The 19,690-nt window shown below is 50.2% G+C and overlaps 1 protein-coding gene across 3 annotated transcripts in view; it reads right to left on the bottom strand.

Annotated features, from left to right (window-relative positions):
- MTMR14 (myotubularin related protein 14) overlaps positions 1-19,690 on the bottom strand; it is an 85,416-nt gene that overhangs the window by 14,932 nt on the left and 50,794 nt on the right. For all 3 annotated transcript variants that reach the window (XM_079962449.1, XM_079962448.1, XM_079962450.1), the window contains exon 17: positions 13,839-14,015. In XM_079962449.1, coding sequence (XP_079818575.1) covers positions 13,839-14,015 — 177 coding nt within the window. The remainder of the gene's footprint in view (positions 1-13,838; positions 14,016-19,690) is intronic.

Below are 19,690 nucleotides of genomic sequence, written 5' to 3' on the forward strand. Positions count from 1 at the left end.
GCTCTCTTGCTACCTCTTTCTTCAATGCTGCACAAAAGCCCATCTCCTGCAAACTTCCACTGTGAAAATTAACCATTTTTTTCCAAGTGTACATGACTGACACGACTGATGCAAGCATAGTGCTGTAGTCACGTTGGGTCACTGAATATGTTACATTTTAAATGCAGAGAGAACCTCCATAAATCTGGCGATTTTAGGAGAGATATTTTGTTTGTGACAAACTGAGAGAGAGAGAAGGGAAGGAAGGAAGGAAGGAAGGAAGGAAGGAAGGAAGGAAGGAAGGAAGGAAAAGAGGCAGGAACTAGTGACATTATCTGGGAGCAGAGGATAAAACAGTCGTGGCAGCACCAGCAGAGCCTAGAGTCAAGCTCTGTGAAGAATATTAAATCCCTCAGATGTCAGCATGCCAGAGTGCCTGAAACATTTTTTGTGTGAAAGGCCCTTCTTGCATGGATTGCATGAAGGAGGTCTCAGGTTGAAGGACTGCAAAAGTGTTGGGAGCTGGAGTCAGGAGCAGGTTAGCAATATCTTTATTCAGAGAAACCAAAACAGCGCAGGAGGCCTAGTGAACCCAGCAACTGCTCCCAGGAGGTCTTGACCCCAGTGAGGCCTCCTCTTCTGCCTCTTGGCCCCCTCCTCTCCAGCCTCTGCTTCTGCCTCCGATTCTGGACTGCTCTCTGCCCCAGACTCCTCCTGATCACTAAGCCCTGTTGCCTCTTCAGCTTCCAACGCCTCCTCCTCTTCTCCCTCTGAGCACGCATTATCATCATCCCACCACCAATCGCCTGGCTCTGAGCCTTCTTCCCCTGGGGGTTCTCCAGCTGGTGCCTCTGTATCCAGCTCCTCTGTATCCAGCCAGCCCATGACACAAGTTCAGGAGGAGCTACTTCTATCCAAGGCACTGGAAAGCCACTGCCCATTACGGTAGACCAGGACAACCTACGAGGTACCCTTTCCAGCTGCTGTGGAACTACAATACCCATCAGCCTCAGCCAGAGGGCCAATGGGAATTGTAGTCCGACATCAGCTAGAGGGCACCAGGTTGGGAAAGCCTGAAGCAGACAATGCCAACGGCGTTGTCAACACAAAAGTAGCTTTATCTATCCAAAGAGTAACTCATCCTCTTCTGCTGGGGAGAATGTTCCGGAAACTCTCCAGCTCTAATCCTTTCACCCTGGCAAGCGGAGCTCTCCAGCCTTCATCCCACACGACCTTATTAGAGTTTCAAGTCCAGTCTTCCGCCAAGAACAGACACTAGAGCGCTGATACAGAGGATTAATTTGGCTTATGATCTTTGGACAAAGCAGAAAGCCAAGAGAACAACAATAAAGGGAGGGGTGGGAGGCGAGATGGTAAGACTAGCCAGCACTTCAAACCATGGATTCATCTTCCCTTTCTACTCCAGACTCATGCTGGACAAAAAGGACCTCAGTGATGTGCTCGAGTACAGCTGATCTAAGGAAGGGAACAGCAGAGTGACTAACAAGCCAATTAACTGCAAAGGGGCCCACTGGCAGGGCAATAAGAATCTTTTAATACCAGGGACCCAATTGGTGGTGAAATCTTTTTCAAAAAAATTGTTTTAGCAAGTAGTGCCGTCTCTCTGAAATGTATGTGCTACTGTGGCTCTATAGCATGGGTAGGCAAACTAAAGCCCGGCCCAGTCGCCTTCTAAATCTGGCCAGTTGACAGTCTGGGAATCAGCGTGTTTTTACATGAGTAGAATGTGTCCTTTTATTTAAAATGCATCTCTGGGTTATTTGTGGGGCCTGCCTGGTGTTTTTACATGAGTAGAATGTGTGCTTTTATTCAAAACACATCTCTGGGTTATTTGTGGGGCATAAGAATTCATTCATTCCACCCCCCCCCAAAAAAAATATAGTCCGGCCCCCCACAAGGTCTGAGGGACAGTGGACCGGCCCCCTGCTGAAAAAGTTTGCTGACCTCTACAGTCAACCTCACGAGCTGTGTCGGAATTACGGTATTTCTGCTTGTGTTTCTGTTAACTAAAGCAGGAGTGGCCAATGCGGTGTTGCACCCCTGGATGTTCTGGCTGGACTCCATCTCCCATTATCCTCGGCCGCATTGGCTGGGGCTCATGGGAGCTGGAGTCCAATAGTAATTAGATCGGATCATGTTGGCTATCCCTGAGCTCAGGAAGCAGAATGACTTGTTTGCTCCTACTGCCCTTGCAATCTTCTTGTGTCTCCAGGCGGCATCTCATACGTAAACCTTCCCAGACGCCCTTGCTTCCCTGGTTCACCTACGCTCTCCTACTCACACAGGTGAAAAATCGCTGCCTTTTCCTGGGGTGATGGAGTCAAGTAGAACTCAACTACTTTGATGCTGAATCAGAACAGGGTTGGCGACTGAATCAGATAAGTGCTGGAGATGCAAAGAGGTTGAGGGAACGTTCCTTCACATGTGGCAGACTTGTAAAAGGGTAAAAGAGTGTTGGGAAATAATCCATAATGAATTGAAGAAAATGTTTAAACGTACTTTTCCCAAAAAAACCAGAGTCCTTTTTGTTGGGGATAATTCAGACTGAAATCCCCAGGTGTCAAAAAAGGTTCTTTATGTATGCTACTACCGTGGCCTGTGTTTCGTTAGCCCAAAAATGGAAAACGAGCGAGGTCCCAACCAAAGAAGCATGGCAACTTAAGCTGGCAGAATACGCTCAGTTTGCAGACTTAACATATAGAATAAGAGAACAAGAAGAACATATGTTTAGAGGAGATTGGAAAATGTTTATTGACTATATGGGGGGAAACTGTGTAGACATGAAAACATTGGCAGCGTTAAGATAAATTCAACAGTGTAAATAATTTTTGATGGATGCAATAATGGAATACTGAATGGTTTAGGTTTTGTAAAAGATGCAGGGATGTGAGATATGTAAAATGAACCATGGAAAGAGAAGAAGGGAAGTCACTGATATTTTAAGGATGTTAAAATGAGTACTTTAAATTGTAAAACAGAAAATCTAATAAAAATTATATATAAAAAGCGGAGTCGGCCATGCTTCGTGAGCAGCACAGGTAGAAAGCACAGGGAACCAAACTCCAGAAATCCATCAAGCCGAGAAATATTTACTGGAACCTCCCCAGTAAATGGGTTGGGCTGGGAATATCCTGCATCTGAAACCCTGGAGAGCTGTCCATGTGGACAATAACAAGGTAGATGGGCTTCTGTATAAGGCAGCTTCCTTGGAAGCCAGCCCCTTGGAAGAAAAAGCAGGATCAAGGCGAGGCAAAACAGACAGGGAGAGTCTTGCTGCTGCCCATTCCTCTAGCAGGAAGAACGTTCAGATCTGCTGGGTCTTAGAATCATAGAATCATAGAGTTGGAAGAGACCACAAGGGCCATCGAGTCCAACCCCCTGCCAAGCAGGAAACACCATCAGAGCACTCCTGACATATGGTTGTCAAGCCTCTGCTTCTTTATTTATTGTCTCCAAAGAAGGAGACTCCACCACACTCCTTGGCAGCAAATTCCACTGTCAAACAGCTCTTACTGTCAGGAAGTTCTTCCTAATGTTTAGGTGGAATCTTCTTTCTTGTAGTTTGGAGCCATTGCTCCGTGTCCGCTTCTCTGGAGCAGCAGAAAACAACCTTTCTCCCTCCTCTATGTGACATCCTTTTATATATTTGAACATGGCTATCATATCACCCCTTAACCTCCTCTTCTCCAGGCTGAACATGCCCAGCTCCCTTAGCCGTTCCTCATAAGGCATCGTTTCCAGGCCTTTGACCATTTTGGTTGCCCTCCTCTGGACACGTTCCAGTTTGTCAGTGTCCTTCTTGAACTGTCTGACCAGAGCAGAATACAGTGACACTATTACTTCCCTTGATCTAGATGCTATACTCCTATTGATGCTGCCCAGTCTTTGAGCAGCCCAGATTCTTTCAAGCTCCAGCTCCGGAGAAAGGGCTTCGTTTAATTAGGTCACTCCTCTCCACTGCACCACCCTTCCCTCCCAGGAAGAGCTATATAGGTTTCTGACAGCTCTGGCTTCTCTTTCTTCACTTCCGTCACTCAAGCCAGCTAGGAACGGGGGTGGGAGAGAACCTAAAATCCACAAATACCACCAACCTGTGGTGGCCTAAGAATGGAATTCTGGCTTTGGTGCAGGGTTCAGTTTGGGCTTAATTTTTGAATCAGCTCTGCATGTGAAGCTGTGACTATGCCTTACCCCTCTCTACCCTATATTAGCTGCTCTAACTGGCAGCAGAGATCATGGCCACTGGGCCCATCACACCCTGGCAGATAGAAGGGGAAGAAATGGAGGCAGGGGGAGATTTTACTTTCTTGGGCTCCATGATCACTGCAGCTGGTGACAGCAGCCACGAAATTAAAAGACGCCTGCTTCTTGGGAGAAAAGCAATGACAAACCCAGACAGGATCTTAAAAAGCAGAGACATCACCTTGCCAACAAAGGTCCGTATAGTAAAAGCTATGGTTTTCCCACTTGTGATGTATGGAAGTGAGAGCTGGACCATAAAGAAGGCTGATCACCGAAGAATTGATGCTTTTGAATTATGGTGCTGGAGGAGACTCTTGAGAGTCCCATGGACTGCAAGAAGAACAAACCTATCCATTCTTAAGGAAATCAGCCCTGAGTGCTCAGTGGAAGGACAGATCCTGAAGCTGAGGCTCCAATACTTTGGCCACCTCATGAGAAGAGAAGACTCCCTGGAAAAGCCTCTGATGCTGAGAAAGATGAAGGGCACAAGGAGAAGGGGATGACAGAGGACGAGATGGTTGGGTAGTGTTCTCGAAGCTACCAGCATGAGTTTGACCAAACTGTGGGAGGCAGTGGAAGACAGGAGTGCCTGGCGTGCTCTGGTCCATGGCGTCACGAAGAGTCAGACACGACTAAACAACTAAACAACAACGACAATTGGCAGCAACTCAGCAAGCTCTCAGGTAGAGGGTTCCTAAGAAGCGCAGTTCTATCTACACTCCACGGCAGCAGCTTTCCAGGATTTCACCCCACAAGGGATGTTCAAAAGCTCTAAACTTCATGCTTCACAGCTTGGGCCTTCTCTTCCAGAGTTGAGCCCTGGCTTGAGGCCAGCCCCATTGCTTAAAACAGCCTCCCCCAGCCTGGTACCCTCCAGGGGTTGTTGGCCTGCAATTCCCTCACTACTGAGCATGCTGATTGTGGGTGCTGGGATCTGTAAAAAAAGGTAAATGTAAAGGACCCCTGGACGGTTAAGTCCAGTCAAAGGTGACTATGGGGTTGTGGTGCTCATCTCGCTTTCAGGCCAAGGGAGCCAGCATTTGTCCACAGACAGGTTTCTGGGTCATGTGGCCAGCAGGACTAAACCGCTTCTGGTGCAATAGGACACTATGACGGAAGCCAGAGCACACAGAAACACCGTTTACCTTCCTGCTGCAGCAGTACCTATTTATCTACTTGCACTGGTGTGCTTTCGAACTGCAAGGTTTGCAGGAGCTGGCATAGAGCAATGGGAGCTCACCCTATCATGGGGATTCGAACCGCTGACCTTCTGATCAGCAAGCCCAAGAGGCTCAGTGGTTTAGACCACAGTGCCACCTGCGTCCCTGCTGGGATTTGTACAGTGGTGCCCCGCAAGACGAATGCCTCGCAAGACGGAAAACCCGCTAGACGAAAGGGTTTTCCGTTTTGGAGGTGCTTCGCAAAAAGAATTATGTCTTGCGAGTTCCTGCGGGTTTTTTTCCCTTCCCCCCCCTTTTCTAAGCCGCTAAGCCGCTTATCTGCTTATCCGCTAAGCCGCTAAAAGCCGCTAATAGCGCTAATCCGCTAAGCAGTCAATGGGCTTGCTTCGCAAGACGAAAAAACCGCTAGACGAAGAGAATCGCGGAACGGATTAATTTCATCTTGCGAGGCACCACTGTAGTCCAACAATGGCCAGAGGGCACCAGGTTGGGGAAAATTTACCCACTAATTAGATACTGAAAGATTCTCATTGCCCTGTTGGTGGGCCTCTTTACAGTAATGAGCTTGTTAGTCACTCTCCTGTTCTCTTCCTTACATCAGCTGTCCAATGTAGAAGCAGCCAATATAACCAGCAGCCTCAGCTATATGCATATCCATACCATAATACTACCCCCAATGCAGAAAAGGAGAATGTGGCAACAGGGGCAGATTTACATTTCCAAAGAATCTCCGCTTTCATTTAGGGGGGGGGGGGGGACTAAATTCTTAGGACTGGCAAAAGTGCACTTGGAAAAAAGTGGGCAAGCAACACTGCCCAGAATTTATGAACTCAAAAGCTCCCTCTGAGGTTCTCAGTGGTTTGCACTGTGCAACCCCAGCTCCTAGCAGATTTTTAAATTATTGTTGTTATGTATTAACTTTATGTGCTGCCCTTCATCTGAGGATCGCAGTGTGGTTTACAGTACAAACACGGAATTAAATTCCGCATTAAAAATAAGCCGAATAAATTTGCAAAAAAAATCCCCTTGGTGCAATTCACACAGTCCTCCATGCAGTTGTACAGACTGCAAATTCCAGCTTTCCTTGGTGGTGGTAAAGGTAAAGGTAAAGGTACCCCTAACCATTAGGTCCAGTCGTGGCCAACTCTGGGGTTGCGGCGCTCATCTCGCTTTATTGGCCGAGGGAGCCGGCGTACAGCTTCCGGGTCATGTGGCCAGCATGACTAAGCCGCTTCTGGCGAACCAGAGCAGTGCACAGAAACGCCGTTTACCTTCCCGCCGGAGCGGTACCTATTTATCTACTTGCACTTTTATGTGCTTTTGAACTGCTAGTTTGGCAGGAGCAGGGACCGAGCAACAGGAGCTCACTCCGTCACGGGGATTCGAACCGCCGACCTTCTGATCGGCAAGCCCTAGGCGCTGTGGTTTAACCCACAGCGCCACCTGCATCTCTTTGGTGGTGGTAGTGGTAGGGAAATCTGGATCGTCCAGGCACAGAACGTTTGCTCACTTGCTTAGTACTGCGCTTCCCCCACCAACTGCCGCCACCTTTGGGCCAGCGGTTGCCTGTTTGTGCCTGCCTGCTTTAATCAGCTGCCTGCAAAAAGCAGACATGGCATTAAGGAGCGCTCCCAGGACATAAATATTTAACCATAAAGACCAGAAAGCTAATAATTACTCTATTAACAGCAGCTGGATGGCAGGAGATCTTTGTGCAGGGCCCAGAAGCACAGCCGGCAAGTGAGCGACGCACTTGGCAGCTGGCAGCACTCTGCTTCAGCCATGCCTGTTTGCTGTCACATTAGAGCATTTACCGGCCTGACCCAGGGTAATAATTACAGGGCCATTAAGGCCAAGAGCCAGGACTCTTGCGTGCAAGGAGAAGGGTATTTGCTCACAGCACACAGCAGCAGCAGCAGCAGCAGCAGCAGCAGCTTCCTCCACAACCTCAAGCAGCGGAAACCAGCAGATCATCGGGATGACATCATGGGCTTCCCCTGATCATAGAGAAGTGCTGGGATAGAAGAACTCAAGAGCCCGTGGGGCCAGACCATGGGTAGGCAAACTAAGGCCCGGGGGCCAGATCCGGCCCAATCGCCTTCTAAATCCGGTCCGCGGACAGTCTGGGAATTGGCGTGTTTTTACATGAGTAGAATGTGTGCTTTTATTTAAAACGCATCTCTGGGTTATTTGTGGGGCATAGGAATTCGTTCATTTCCCCCCCCCCAAAAAAAACATATAGTCTGGCCCCCCACAAGGTCTGAGGGCCAGTGGACCGGCCCCCTGCTGAAAAAGTTTGCTGACCCCTGGGCAAGACCAATGGCCCGTCCAGTCCAGCGTCCTGTTCTCACAGAAGCGCAAGAACTCCTTCTGTGGTTTCCAGCAAGCACTGCTGCCTCCAACTGTGGAAACAGAGCACAGCCAGCAGCCCTCGACAGCCCTCTCCTCTTTTGAATGAGTCTAATCCTCTTTGAAAGCCACCCCAGTTGGAGGCCCAGCGCTGCCTCTGGTGGGAGGGAGTTCCACAGGTTAACTATGCGCTGCATAAAGAAGCTCCTGTTTTCAGGTGTCCCGAACCTTCCAACGGTCTAGTTAACTCTGTGAAATAGATGCACAGGAACAGAGGCCGGGTTCAGCTGCCAAAAGGCAGACCTAGAGGACTAGCTCCCTCATTCCCTCGCACACATACAAGGGAAACGAGGAAGTACAGAAAACACAGCATCTTGGAGCTCCGCGGGAAGCTCCAACCCCACCCCGACACCTCTTCCCGTGCTCGTTTGCCGACCGGGAGCAGTTGCCGCTGTGCTTTACGCATTTCGACAAAGCTGTCTCCAGACCCAGAGCTCCTCGGCGGATCTGAGCGCATTGTGCCAGCTTTGTTTAATGGGTTTAGCAAAAGTGCATTCAGGCGCGGCTTAGCCAGTTTGCTAAGCCACATTACTGTCCTGCGCGCATCTTACACGGCGTTAATCCCGCCGCCTGCAGACACCCAGGAACGCTTCCGCAGCGGAGGGGGCCACACCTTGCTCCCAAGGCAAACGGCAACAGGGGAACAGACTCTGCACCCCAGGGCCCATTTTGCACAGCCTAGCCGATCGTAATAAGAAGGTGCAATCCTGCCTTCAAGCGTTTGCTTGAAGCTCCCAAGATTCTTTCCTCGTGGTGCCAGACTACCCCAGCTTTTCTGCAGAACGTTTTGAGATTATCTACCTTCATGTGCAATATTAACACAACAGAGCTAAGTATCCATGTGGGGGGGGGGGGCACACACATACAGCTTCTCCCATTAAAATGTGGCACAGGCCGGTAAATACGTTGCTGCGGCGCAATTCATTTGTTAATGGGGCACATGCTGATTAGACTGAGACGACAGGGGGCGGTTGCTCAAACGGGTGGTCTAGCAGGCAAGCTGCTTGGCTGCACTTGCACGGGACAGGTGGGAGAGGCCTGATCAGACCCTCCAGGCGCTTGAGGCTCCCTCGGCCCTGTTGTTAAGAAAGCAGACAAACCCCCACAGGGCAATACTGAGCGATGCCCTTTCCTTCCGCTCAGTCACAGCTTCAGGCAATCGGGAGTGCAGGGATGTGTGCGCTTGCCAGCTTAACTACCAATATGCCTATTTGGCTTCAATTAAGCTTCCCTGATCCAGTCTGCGGAGACAGACAACCGCGGGGGTTTCCTTCTGCCTGGCCTGCCAGTTTGCCTAGGCTCTGGCAGGCTCCCCTCTCCCTCTCTTGGGGAAGGGAGGGGAAGAGAAACACACACCCCCCCCGCTTCCTTTCCTTCTCCCAAGCTAGCATGCGCTGCACTCCTCTCACGCCCTCCTCCTACTCCCAGCGGCCTCAGCGTGACTTGCCCTGCGTGCCTCCTGCCTGTCAGTGCGCTCGGGAAGTGGCAGGTAGCCAATTAAGTTACTTATTGTAGTAGCTGCTGGCCCACCGCAATGCCCCGCTTCCTCCGCTGCGGCAAACGCTAAGTGCTTTGTTGCCATGGCCACGGGTCCAGAAGATCTGAAAGCCACGCGCAGCCGTCTCCTTCCTCTGGGTTGGCAAGGCTCCCCCGAGCCGAGATATACGAGGGGCACAGCTGAGCCTGCCAGTGTGGCAGGCCCCCCCCTAGTGCTGCAAGGGAGCTTTCAAGAGCGTGGCTACCTTGCCCGCAGCTCTTCCCAAAAAAAATCGGCAACGGCAGAGCTGCTGGGCCTGAGGAGCCACACGCTCCTGGGATAAGACACTTGTAATGCCAAACACACACACACACACACACACCAATGTCATCACCCTTTGGGATAAAGGGGCTGGAGCTTCCCTGGCAAGCAGCCCCCAAAGCAGAAGACACTGGAACATGCCTTTTCCAGAGCAAAAGGAGAAGGAGGAGGAGGAGACCACAGCTCAGGGGCACAGTGCATGTTTTGCATGCAGAGGGGCCCCCAGGTTTATTCCCTGGCAGTTGTAGCCTTAGTTGTTGTTGGGATCTGCCTGTCTCGAGAGGCGATGGAGTGCACGGCCCAAACTACGATGCTGGCAACAGAGTGACCTCTGCAAATACCACCCCAATTTAAAATATGCAGAGGGAACAAATGCAACAGCCAGGCCACACAACGGACAGGATGGCAGGGGGAAACAATAATATCCTGTACTCAGGGAAGATAGTTACAGGTAGGCAGCCGTGTTGGTCTGCCGTAGTCGAAACAAAATAAAAGAATTCCTTCCAGTAGCACCTTTATATGCCTGTTGCCTTTGTTCATGGAGTTTTCTTGGCAGGGATACTGGAGTGGCTTGCTGGTTCCTGCTCCAGATGGATCACGTTTGGTCAAAACTCTCCACTATGACCTGTCCATCTTGGGTGGCCCTACACGGCATAGCTCATAGCTTCTCTGAGTTATTCAAGCCCCTTCACCACAGCAAGGCAGTGATCCATGAAGGGGATCTTAAAAAGCAGAGACATCACTTTGCCAACAAAGGTCCGTATAGTTAAAGCCATGGTTTTCCCCGTAGTGATGTATGGAAGTGAGAGCTGGACCATAAAGAAGGCTGATGGCCGAAGAATTGATGCTTTTGAATTCTGGTGCTGGAGGAGACTCTTGAGAGTCCCATGGACTGCAAGAAGAACAAACCTACCCATTCTGAAGGAAATCAGCCCTGAGTGCTCACTGGAAGGGCAGATCATGAAGCTGAGGCTCCAATACTTTGGCCACCTTATGAGAAGAGAAGACTCCCTGGAAAAGACCCTGATGTTGGGAAAGATGGAAGGCACAAGGAGAAGGGGACGACAGAGGACGAGATGGTTGGACAGTGTTCTCAAAGCTACCAATATGAGTCTGGCCAAACTGCGGGAGGCAGTGGAAGACAGGAGTGCCTGGTGTGCTCTGGTCCATGGGGTCACGAAGCGTCGGACACGACTAAATGACTAAACAACAACAGCACCTTAGAGACCAGCTAAGTTTGTTCTTGGTATGAGCTTTCGTGTGCATGCACACTTCATCAGATACCAAGTGTGCTTGCACACGAAAGCTCATACCAAGAACAAACTTAGCTGGTCTCTAAGGTGCTACTGGAAGGAATTCTTTTATTTTGTTCAGGGAAGATACAAAACCAAGGTATTGTCTCTGAGGCAGGGTGGATATGGGAGGGCAAGGTTTGGCGGCACCATCTCATTTGAAATACAACATACAATTAGACCTAAGGGTAAAAATCTTGAAGTCAGACAATTGCACAAGTGACAAAGCGCGAACGGTGCTGGAGGAAGATTAGCCAACCGCACACCTGGATTTGGGGGGGGGGGGAGAAGGCTTTACAGTGCTGCCAAAGACAGTTTGAGATAAATTTCTATAAGTACATTAATTTCCTCAATTGGGAGCCATCATGAAAAGATATTACCTGCCTGCGGGCACAAGCGACCTTCCTCTTCAAATGGAAGGGGCACGAGCAAAGTCTCCTCTTACACCAATGGACAGAACAACAGACAGCTCTAACGCAACTCTGGCTGCAGCCGAGGGTGGGGTAGGGGAGAAAGTGAGCAGAGCGCATTCCCGAAATTTGAAACACTATTCTGAAACATTTAGCACTATCTCGCTTGTATGCTATCTAGATTTCAGCTTTGTGATTTTCTTTGCTATGCGCTTTCGGTTCGTATAACCAATTCCTTACTTGCTACAGATTGAGGGTGTGTGTGTGATCTGTTTTGGTTCAGACCTATAGTTCTTAAATCTTCTAGGTTTTTCATCTCTCTGCCTTTCCAAACTCATGTTCCTTGACAAGAACTGCATTTGATTCGAGCCAGTTTTAGTTTCTTATTGCAATCAATACCCTGACATTTTTAGAAAAGTACTTCAGATAGTTCAAGACTTGCCTGGTTAATGACTCAAGAGGCCTCTGGTTGGATTAAGGGTTGGAAGTAACACTCCAGGGCTTCAAGCCACATGAGAGAGTCTTTCATATGTTTAAAATAAGCACATTGCTTTTCCCCATTCACTGACGGGATCTGCAGTTTCCCCCCAATATTTTGCTATTAATATTTTGCCGAGGCTAACGAATGCACCACCAAATTCACCCTCTTTCGTTGGAAGTATGTACCGTATTTTTTGCTCTATAAGACTCACTTTTTCCCTCCTAAAAAGTACAGGGAAATGTGTGTGCGTCTTATGGAGCGAATGCAGGCTGCACAGCTATCCCAGAAGCCAGAACAGCAAGAGGGATTGCTGCTTTCACTGCACAGCGATCCCTCTTGCTGTTCTGGCTTCTGAGATTCAGAATATTTTTTTCCTGTTTTCCTCCTCCAAAAACTAGGTGCGTCTTGTGGTCTGGTGTGTCTTATAGAGCGAATAATACGGTACTTTAAAAGAAAAAATCACGGTGCCCATCGTTGACTCATAAATGACAATTTGATCGATTTCCTTTGCAATTTAGCCCCCAAAAATCTTTTCGTTTGCATTTCCTCTAAATACAACTAAATCTGACATAACGCTGACCACATCTCCAGCATAAGGCGGCTGGTAACCTGTACATCTTTTCAAGTTCAACAGAGCAACAGCGAGACCACGTAGTTCCTAAAACACTGCAGATCCTGGTCCCGAAACGATTTCACGTGGCACTAACCAATTGTTGCCTTCTTCCCAGACTCCCTACCCACCCAAACGTGCTCAAGCACTTAAAACAAATCTTTACGACGGGTTTGTTCAACACCACAGGAGAGGAAGAAGAGAGACACAATTTACAGAGTCGAATTTGGAGCAGTTGTTCAATAATATTCCATCGAGCCATACCTGCATGATACCGAAAGCTCCCTTCAGGCGGCCCAACTTCTCTTGCCCACAGATGGCGTGGCACCTTCTTCCCCAAGCCCCCAATTCCAGCATTCATGGGCACAGCCCCCTGCTAGCCATGCCTACGTTTTAACACAGTCCTCTAGCATTCCAAAGCAAGGTGCAGAGAAAGTGCCTCTGGGTGCTTTACAAACAGACATAAACAGGACACTTTGCTAGGTGTCCCTGGATTAGCTGGGCCACACGCATGATCTGAAGCCTGGAAGCAGAACTTCTGGCATCGCCAAAAATGTCAACCCACTCCCTTTTTTCAGAATTAAAAATTCTAGAGCTCATGGACAAACTGAAAACTGTGGGCAGTGGGAAATCCCTAAAGCTGTAAAAGGGCTAAGCAGGAATTTTTAGGGATATCTGGCTTAACCTAGTACAGTGGTACCTCTGGTTAAGAACTTAATTTGTTCCGGAGGTCTGTTCTTAACCTGAAACTGTTCTTAACCTGAGGTACCACTTTAGCTAATGGGGCCTCCCGCTGCCTCCACGCAATTTCTGTTCTCATGCTGAGGTAAAGTTCTTAACCCGGGGTACTATTTCTGGGTTAGCGGAGTCTGTAACCTGAAGCGTCTGTAACCTGAAGCGTCTGCAACCCAAGGTACCATTGTACTGCTTCTTGTGCAGCCAGTACAACCCAGTGAAGTTTCTCGACCCCATCCAGCCTCAAAGGGCTGCCATCCCCCAAACTCAGTGCTTTTCTTCCTCTCCTCATTCTGCTAAGTCGGCACCGGGCCCAGAACTGAGGCAGCAGGAGCAGACATCTCAGGTGGCAGAATCCGGGTGGAACTAAAGAGCAGCAAATTGCCACTTTAATTATATTTTTGGGCAGCGGGTGCTTTTTCCTTGCGGCGGCACTTGGCGAAAAGTTTCCAAACAGCCTCCTGAGAAGGAAATTTGTGTACATTTGCATGATCGATTCCTTCCTAACGCCTGGTTTTTCTAAAAGGGGGAAAGGAGGGTTTCCTTCGTGTGCAGCTGCTTGAATGCTGCCGCCATTGCTTCTCCTGCAGACCATCGCCCTTGCCTTGCGCTGCTTGGCAACCTGCTCCCCTCTCTCCCCCCAGTCTCCAAAGTGATACAAGCCTCACTCCGTCTCTCACCTGGCTTTGGGCACTTCCAGAGGACTGCTGCCCAACCTTGAGAAGTTCTCCGAGTGGTTGGAAGAGGAGGAGCTGGAGGACTTGGCTTCGAGCACGCCCTGGACAGGCAGCCGTTCCTCGGACGGTTGCGGCCGACCCCACAGGACTGTCTGTGGGGAGGAGGCACAGTTTTTCCTCCTGCAAAAAATTAAAATTAAAATAGTAGTACACAAGCACCTACTTGGGCTGCGAGTGCCAAGCCAAGTGGGGAAGAAGAAGAAGAAGAAGAGTTTGGATTTGATATCCCGCTTTATTACTACCTGAAGGAGTCTCAAAGCGGCTAACATTCTCCTTTCCCTTCCTCCCCCACAACAAACACTCTGTGAGGTGAGTGGGGCTGAGAGACTTCAGAGAAGTGTGACTGGCCCAAGGTCACCCAGCAGCTGCATGTGGAGGAGCGGAGACGCGAACCCAGTTCCCCAGATTACGAGACTACTGCTCTTAACCACTACACCACACTGGAAGTCTAGGCCGCCTCAAGGCAGGTTCCTCCTTGCCTCCTAACTGCTCCACTCCCTCTCCACCAAAAAGGCTCCCAGGGAGGTCAGGCCAAAGGTTTACATGGTACTTCCCTGGACTCTCAAAATGCTCAGACCATTAACTGGAGCTCAGTATCCTCTCCAAAGAGAACAAAAGACGGGGGGTCGCCCATTCCCATATAAAAAACACTTCTATTCCACCTCTCTGTTAGAAATGGCTCACGGTAGCTAACAATAGGTTAATCTACTGAACTTTAGGAGTTACACTGTCGTAAAAAAAATATAGAAAGCCCAGAATACAAAGGGACAATCACCCTCCAGCAACACAGCAAATCACAATCAGAACAGGAGCTGAAAGCTATTCATACTTCTAAAAGCCTTATTAGAAGATTTTTAGCCGTCAGGTGAAAGACTGCTGGAGAGGGCATTTACATAGCGCTCTGCAGCCTGTAAAGTCGCTATTTTTCCCATTTCGCAGATGGGAAGGCTACGCCCAAGAGAACAATGATAAGCCTAAAGTCGGCACAGCGAGTTTATGGTTGGGGCAAGATCTGAAGCAGGAAACTTTCCAGCTCACCTCCCCTGCTCTGAGTCTCTCTGCTACTACAGCAGCTCTCTCGGGGCCAGACCCCAAGCACTGCCAGCAGCTGCCTATTCTGCAGTTCTTAATTCAGGTTCCCAAGACAATGGGGCTTTGCTGCTGCTGCTGCTGCTGCTGCTGCTATGGAGATTCACTCTTTTGATTTCCAAGCACCTGCTATTGTGAAGCAAAGCTTGGATCCTGCGCTGAGAAGGGCGAGATAGACCCAAACTTGACTGGGATAAGCTTGCACTGAGTGACAGGTGCCATTTCTGCACTCTGAACATTTCCATGACATTTATCACCCGCACGACCTAAAAACCTCAGGATTTTAACCTCTCCCCCCCTCCTCATATTCATCGTTCCCTCACCTTCTATCATTCAAGCCCTTCCCAAAATACAGTGGTACCTTGTGTTAAGAACTTAATTTGTTCCGGAGGTCTGTTCTTAACCTGAAACTGTTCTTAACCTGAGGCACCACTTTAGCTAATGGGGCCTCCCGTTGCCTTTGAGCGATTTCTGTTCTCATCCTGAGGTAAAGTTCTTATCCTGAGGTAATATTTCTGGGTTAGCGGAGTCTGTAACCTGAAGCGTCTGTAACCCGAGGTACCACTGTACAGTGGTGCCTCGCAAGATGAAAAGAATCCATTCCGCGAGTCTCTTCGTCTAGCGGTTTTTTCCTCTTGCGAAGCAAGCCCATTGACGGCTTGACGGCTTAGCGGATTAGCGCTATTAGCGGCTTATCGGCTTAGCGGATAAGCAGATAAGCGGCTTAGCGGCTTAGAAAAAGGGGGGGAAGGGGGAAAAAACCGCAGGAACTCGCAAGACATTTTCGTCTTGCAAAGCAAGCCCATAGGAAATTCGTTTTGCGAAGCACCTCCAAAACGGAAAACCCTTTCGTCTAGCGACTTTTCCGTCTTGCGAGGCATTCGTCTTGTGGGGCACAACTGTACTGAAATTCTGAGGACAGGCTACATTTTGGAAGCAAGCTAAAGAGCATGCAGCAAATACAAATCTTTGCAGAACTGATTCTCAGCAGAGAAAAAAATTGGGAGGAGGGGACAGACACAGGCTTAAGAGCAGAATTGTGACAAATTTGCTCTCTCTTCCATCTCATTCTGCTTTCCCAGGTGTTACCATACAGCCTTGGGAGCCATCTTCCCACTGCCACGGAGAGTTGCCAGGAATTCTTTGCCCCAAAGGGTGCATTCACAAAGGGTTTCCTATGTCTAATGTAGACGTTGCTAGGATTAAGAAGGATAGAATTTAGGTGAATCCGGAAGGTGGGCTGCAGCCATTGCACAGCGGCACCTTCTCCCCAGCTGCTGTGATCACAGGAACACCTGCAGGCTGCCTTTAGCTACGGCCAGATTTGCACAAATAATAATCAAAAAACCACCCCTCTCAATTGCAGACACACATAGCCCTGGAAGAGCTATAGGGCTGCTCGTGTTCAAGGGGAGGTTTGGTGCAAGCCAGCCCTTAGCAGCTGGGAGAACTGAACCTTCCACAGCCGTTCCCTCTCTCTGCTGCCCCAATGCTTTCTGTTTCCCTCGCTGCCTGCTGAGCGATTATCAGAGGCCTGGCTTATTACCCCTTGCTGCGCACGTTAATAAGGGCTCTCCTGAAACCCCAGGATTTCCTCGCAAGACCCTCGGCGACTCACTCTCCAGAGCGGCAAGGCAGCGGGGCCAGGCTTTGGACAGCCTTTATGCGCTCCCTTGCCTTGTGATTGCTGCATTGTGAAGTGCCTAATAACACAGCCACAGGCACTCAAGCAGGCAGGCAGAGAAGAGAGGCAATTAAAAAAAGAGAGAGGCTTTTAAAAACAGGACAGGGCTCCCCGCAGCTTCCGCAACCGTCCCAGCTTTTGTGAGGGGGGGTGGGGAGCACGCGAGGGGGGGGGGAGAGAGAGAGAGGCCCAGAACTGGCAGCTAAAAATGGGTTTCCTTGCATGGAAAAGATTCGATTTTCTCCCTTGCAGGCAAGAAGAGCCCTGCAGGATCTGGCCATCTAGCCCAGCATCCTGTTCTAACAGTGGCCAGCCTGTGGGAAACCTGCAAGCAAGATGCAAGCACAAAGGCACTCTCCTCGCATCCTGCGGTTTCCAGCAACTGACATCCAGGAGGACCGGTGCCTCTGATTGTGGAGACAGAGCGTACCATGGTTTGCGCCAAACCGCCTACACGGCCGATGTCTTATGCCAAACTTCTGCAACCTGGCACCCTCCAGATGATGTTGAGTTCCAAGCCAGCGTGGCCAATGCTGCTGCAAGGGATGATGGGACTTGCAGTCCCAACACACCGGGGGAAACCATGTTGGAGACAGCGACCCAAGGAGCCACGGCCCTTTTCACAAATGCACATCTGGGTTAAAGGTGGGTCTCGGGTCAGAGGAGACTGAATAAGCCAAGGTCCCTTTCAACTCTACGATTCCTGGGCTGAGAACCAACTTCCTCCTTGTCAGCAGCTGGAGTCAGGTGTAAAGGTAAGGGTAGAGGGACCCCTGACCATTAGGTCCAATTGTGACCGACTCTGGGGTTGCAGTGCTCATCTCGCTCTATAGGCCGAGGGAGCCGGCGTACAGCTTCCGGGTCATGTGGCCAGCCTGACTAAGCCGCTTCTGGCGAACCAGAGCAGCGCACGGAAACACCATTTACCTTCCTGCCAGAGTGGTACCTATTTATCTACTTGCACTTTGACGTGCTTTCGAACTGCTAGGTTGGCAGGAGGAGGGACCGAGCAACGGGAGCGGGGATTCGAACCGCTGACCTTCTGATCGGCAGGTCCTAGGCTCTGTGGTTTAACCCACAGCGCCACCCGCGTCCCGGAGTCAGGTGTAGGTCAGTGATAAAAACCCACGATGCCAATAAAGTTAACTCTTTATTCGAAGAAACCAAAACAGCGCAGGCCAAGTGATCCCAGCAACTCTTCCCCATAGGTCTTGCCCCAGTGAGGCAGTTGCAAGGACTCAGAGTCCCTGCCTTTCCACGGCTGCCTAAGTCTCCTCCTCTCCAGGGTTTCTGCCAAACCATCGGAGACTGCTCCTGTGTACAACCAATCTGTCCTCTGCCCTTTTCATTTCTCTCTCTGTTCTGGGAGACCTGGAGGGAGGGGGAGCTGGTTGCAGCAGCAGGAGGAGACTCCCTGTATTCTTCTGCAGCCGGCCTCCTCTCTCTCCTGGCCTCCCTCCTCTCCAGCTTCTGAATCAGGACTGCTCTCTGTCCCAGCTTCCTCCTGCTCACTAAACCCTGTTGCCTATTCAGCTTCCGACGCCTCCTCCTCCCAAGTCTGCTCCCTCTTCTCCCTCTGGCCACTTGTCGTTGTGCCACCACCAATCCCCTGGCTCTGAGCCTTCCTCTCTTGGGGGGTTCCCCAGCTGGTGCCTCCCGACACTCCTCCAAGTTTCCCTTCCAACACATACAACAGCCCTCACGGGACCGGGATTATCCTTGCACATGCTGTAAACTGAGAAATACAGGGATGGTGCACACACACGAAGAAGTCCTCTGGCTACAGAATCTGCCTTTCAGCTCAGAATTCCAGGCAGCCCTGCACACAACTCAGGCGACCCAGGACAGCTTCCAGCTCCTGCGGAATCATCTGCCAGCCCTTCTTTCCCTGCAAGGTTTTCACTGTCAGCTACCGTGTGCCGCCTGCAATTTGACTGGGGTGCTGAGCAGACTTGGCAGGGCCACCATTCGAGGGCTGCCCATGCTCTGAACAGCTCTCTCTCTCTCCCCCTTGCACTTCAAGAAGCCAGGCATGCAACAGCAAGCTGAGGGTTCGCTGTTGCCCAGAGGATTTCCAGCTGCCTCTCAGCACAGCCCAGATTTAGCTCAGAATAATTGCACTGTAAAATATCATTAGCACACGTGCTTGGGGAGGAGAAAGAAAAATTAAACTGAGCAGGGTAGGCCCGCGGGCAAGGCTCCGAAATCCCCAGCCTTTGGCTCCCTACCCTCCCGTCATGTGGGAGAGCTTCTCCTCTTCTCCCGCTAGCTCCTCTCCTGCATAGACTTCAAGGTCCAGGCCAACGGAGGGGAGGGAAGAACAAGCTCCCCCCCTCCCACCGTGGAACGACCTTCACTGTGAAGGATCTGCCTATCCTAGGGCCAAGTTGTATGTCATGCTTGGACGAAATTGGTGGGCTGGCTTCCCCCCTGGATTTGAGAGCCTTTTCTACAAAGGAAGCTGCCTTATTCCTAATCATCTAGTCCATCTGCTTAATCATCTGGACCATCAAGCTCAGCAACGTCTATGGTGACAGGCAGCGGCTCTCCAGTTTCCCAGAAAGGAGCCTTCACAAGCCCTACTACTAGCAGATCACAGAGCGGCATTCCGGAATGTAGGATGGCCAACTTTAGTCCTAGGAGTGGATTTTGTGGATTCAAGATGGTGGAGGGGGGTGTAGAACCCTATATCCATTGAGTCACTCCTGCCTGACTCACGCCCCTTGGCTTGGAAGGGCCCCCCGTGCCCAGGCGGAAGAACATTCCTAGTTATAAGTGAGAGGGTTGCTATCTGTTATGGATGCTTTCGCTGAGATTCTTGCATCGCAGGCGGTTGGAATGGATGACCCCTGCGGGACCCTTCCAACTCTATGACTGTACAGTGGTACCTCGGGTTATGAACGCTTCAACTTATGTTTTCTCGGGTTACGAACGATTGTAACCCGGAAGTAAGTTGTCTGAGCTCTCGGAGGCCTCGCCACTGCCTGGAGGCAAACCCAGATATCTGCGGGGCCTACGGAGC

Source organism: Podarcis cretensis, assembly GCF_951804945.1.
Source record: "Podarcis cretensis genome assembly, chromosome: 2".
In the NCBI taxonomy this organism is placed as follows: Eukaryota; Metazoa; Chordata; class Lepidosauria; order Squamata; family Lacertidae; genus Podarcis; species Podarcis cretensis.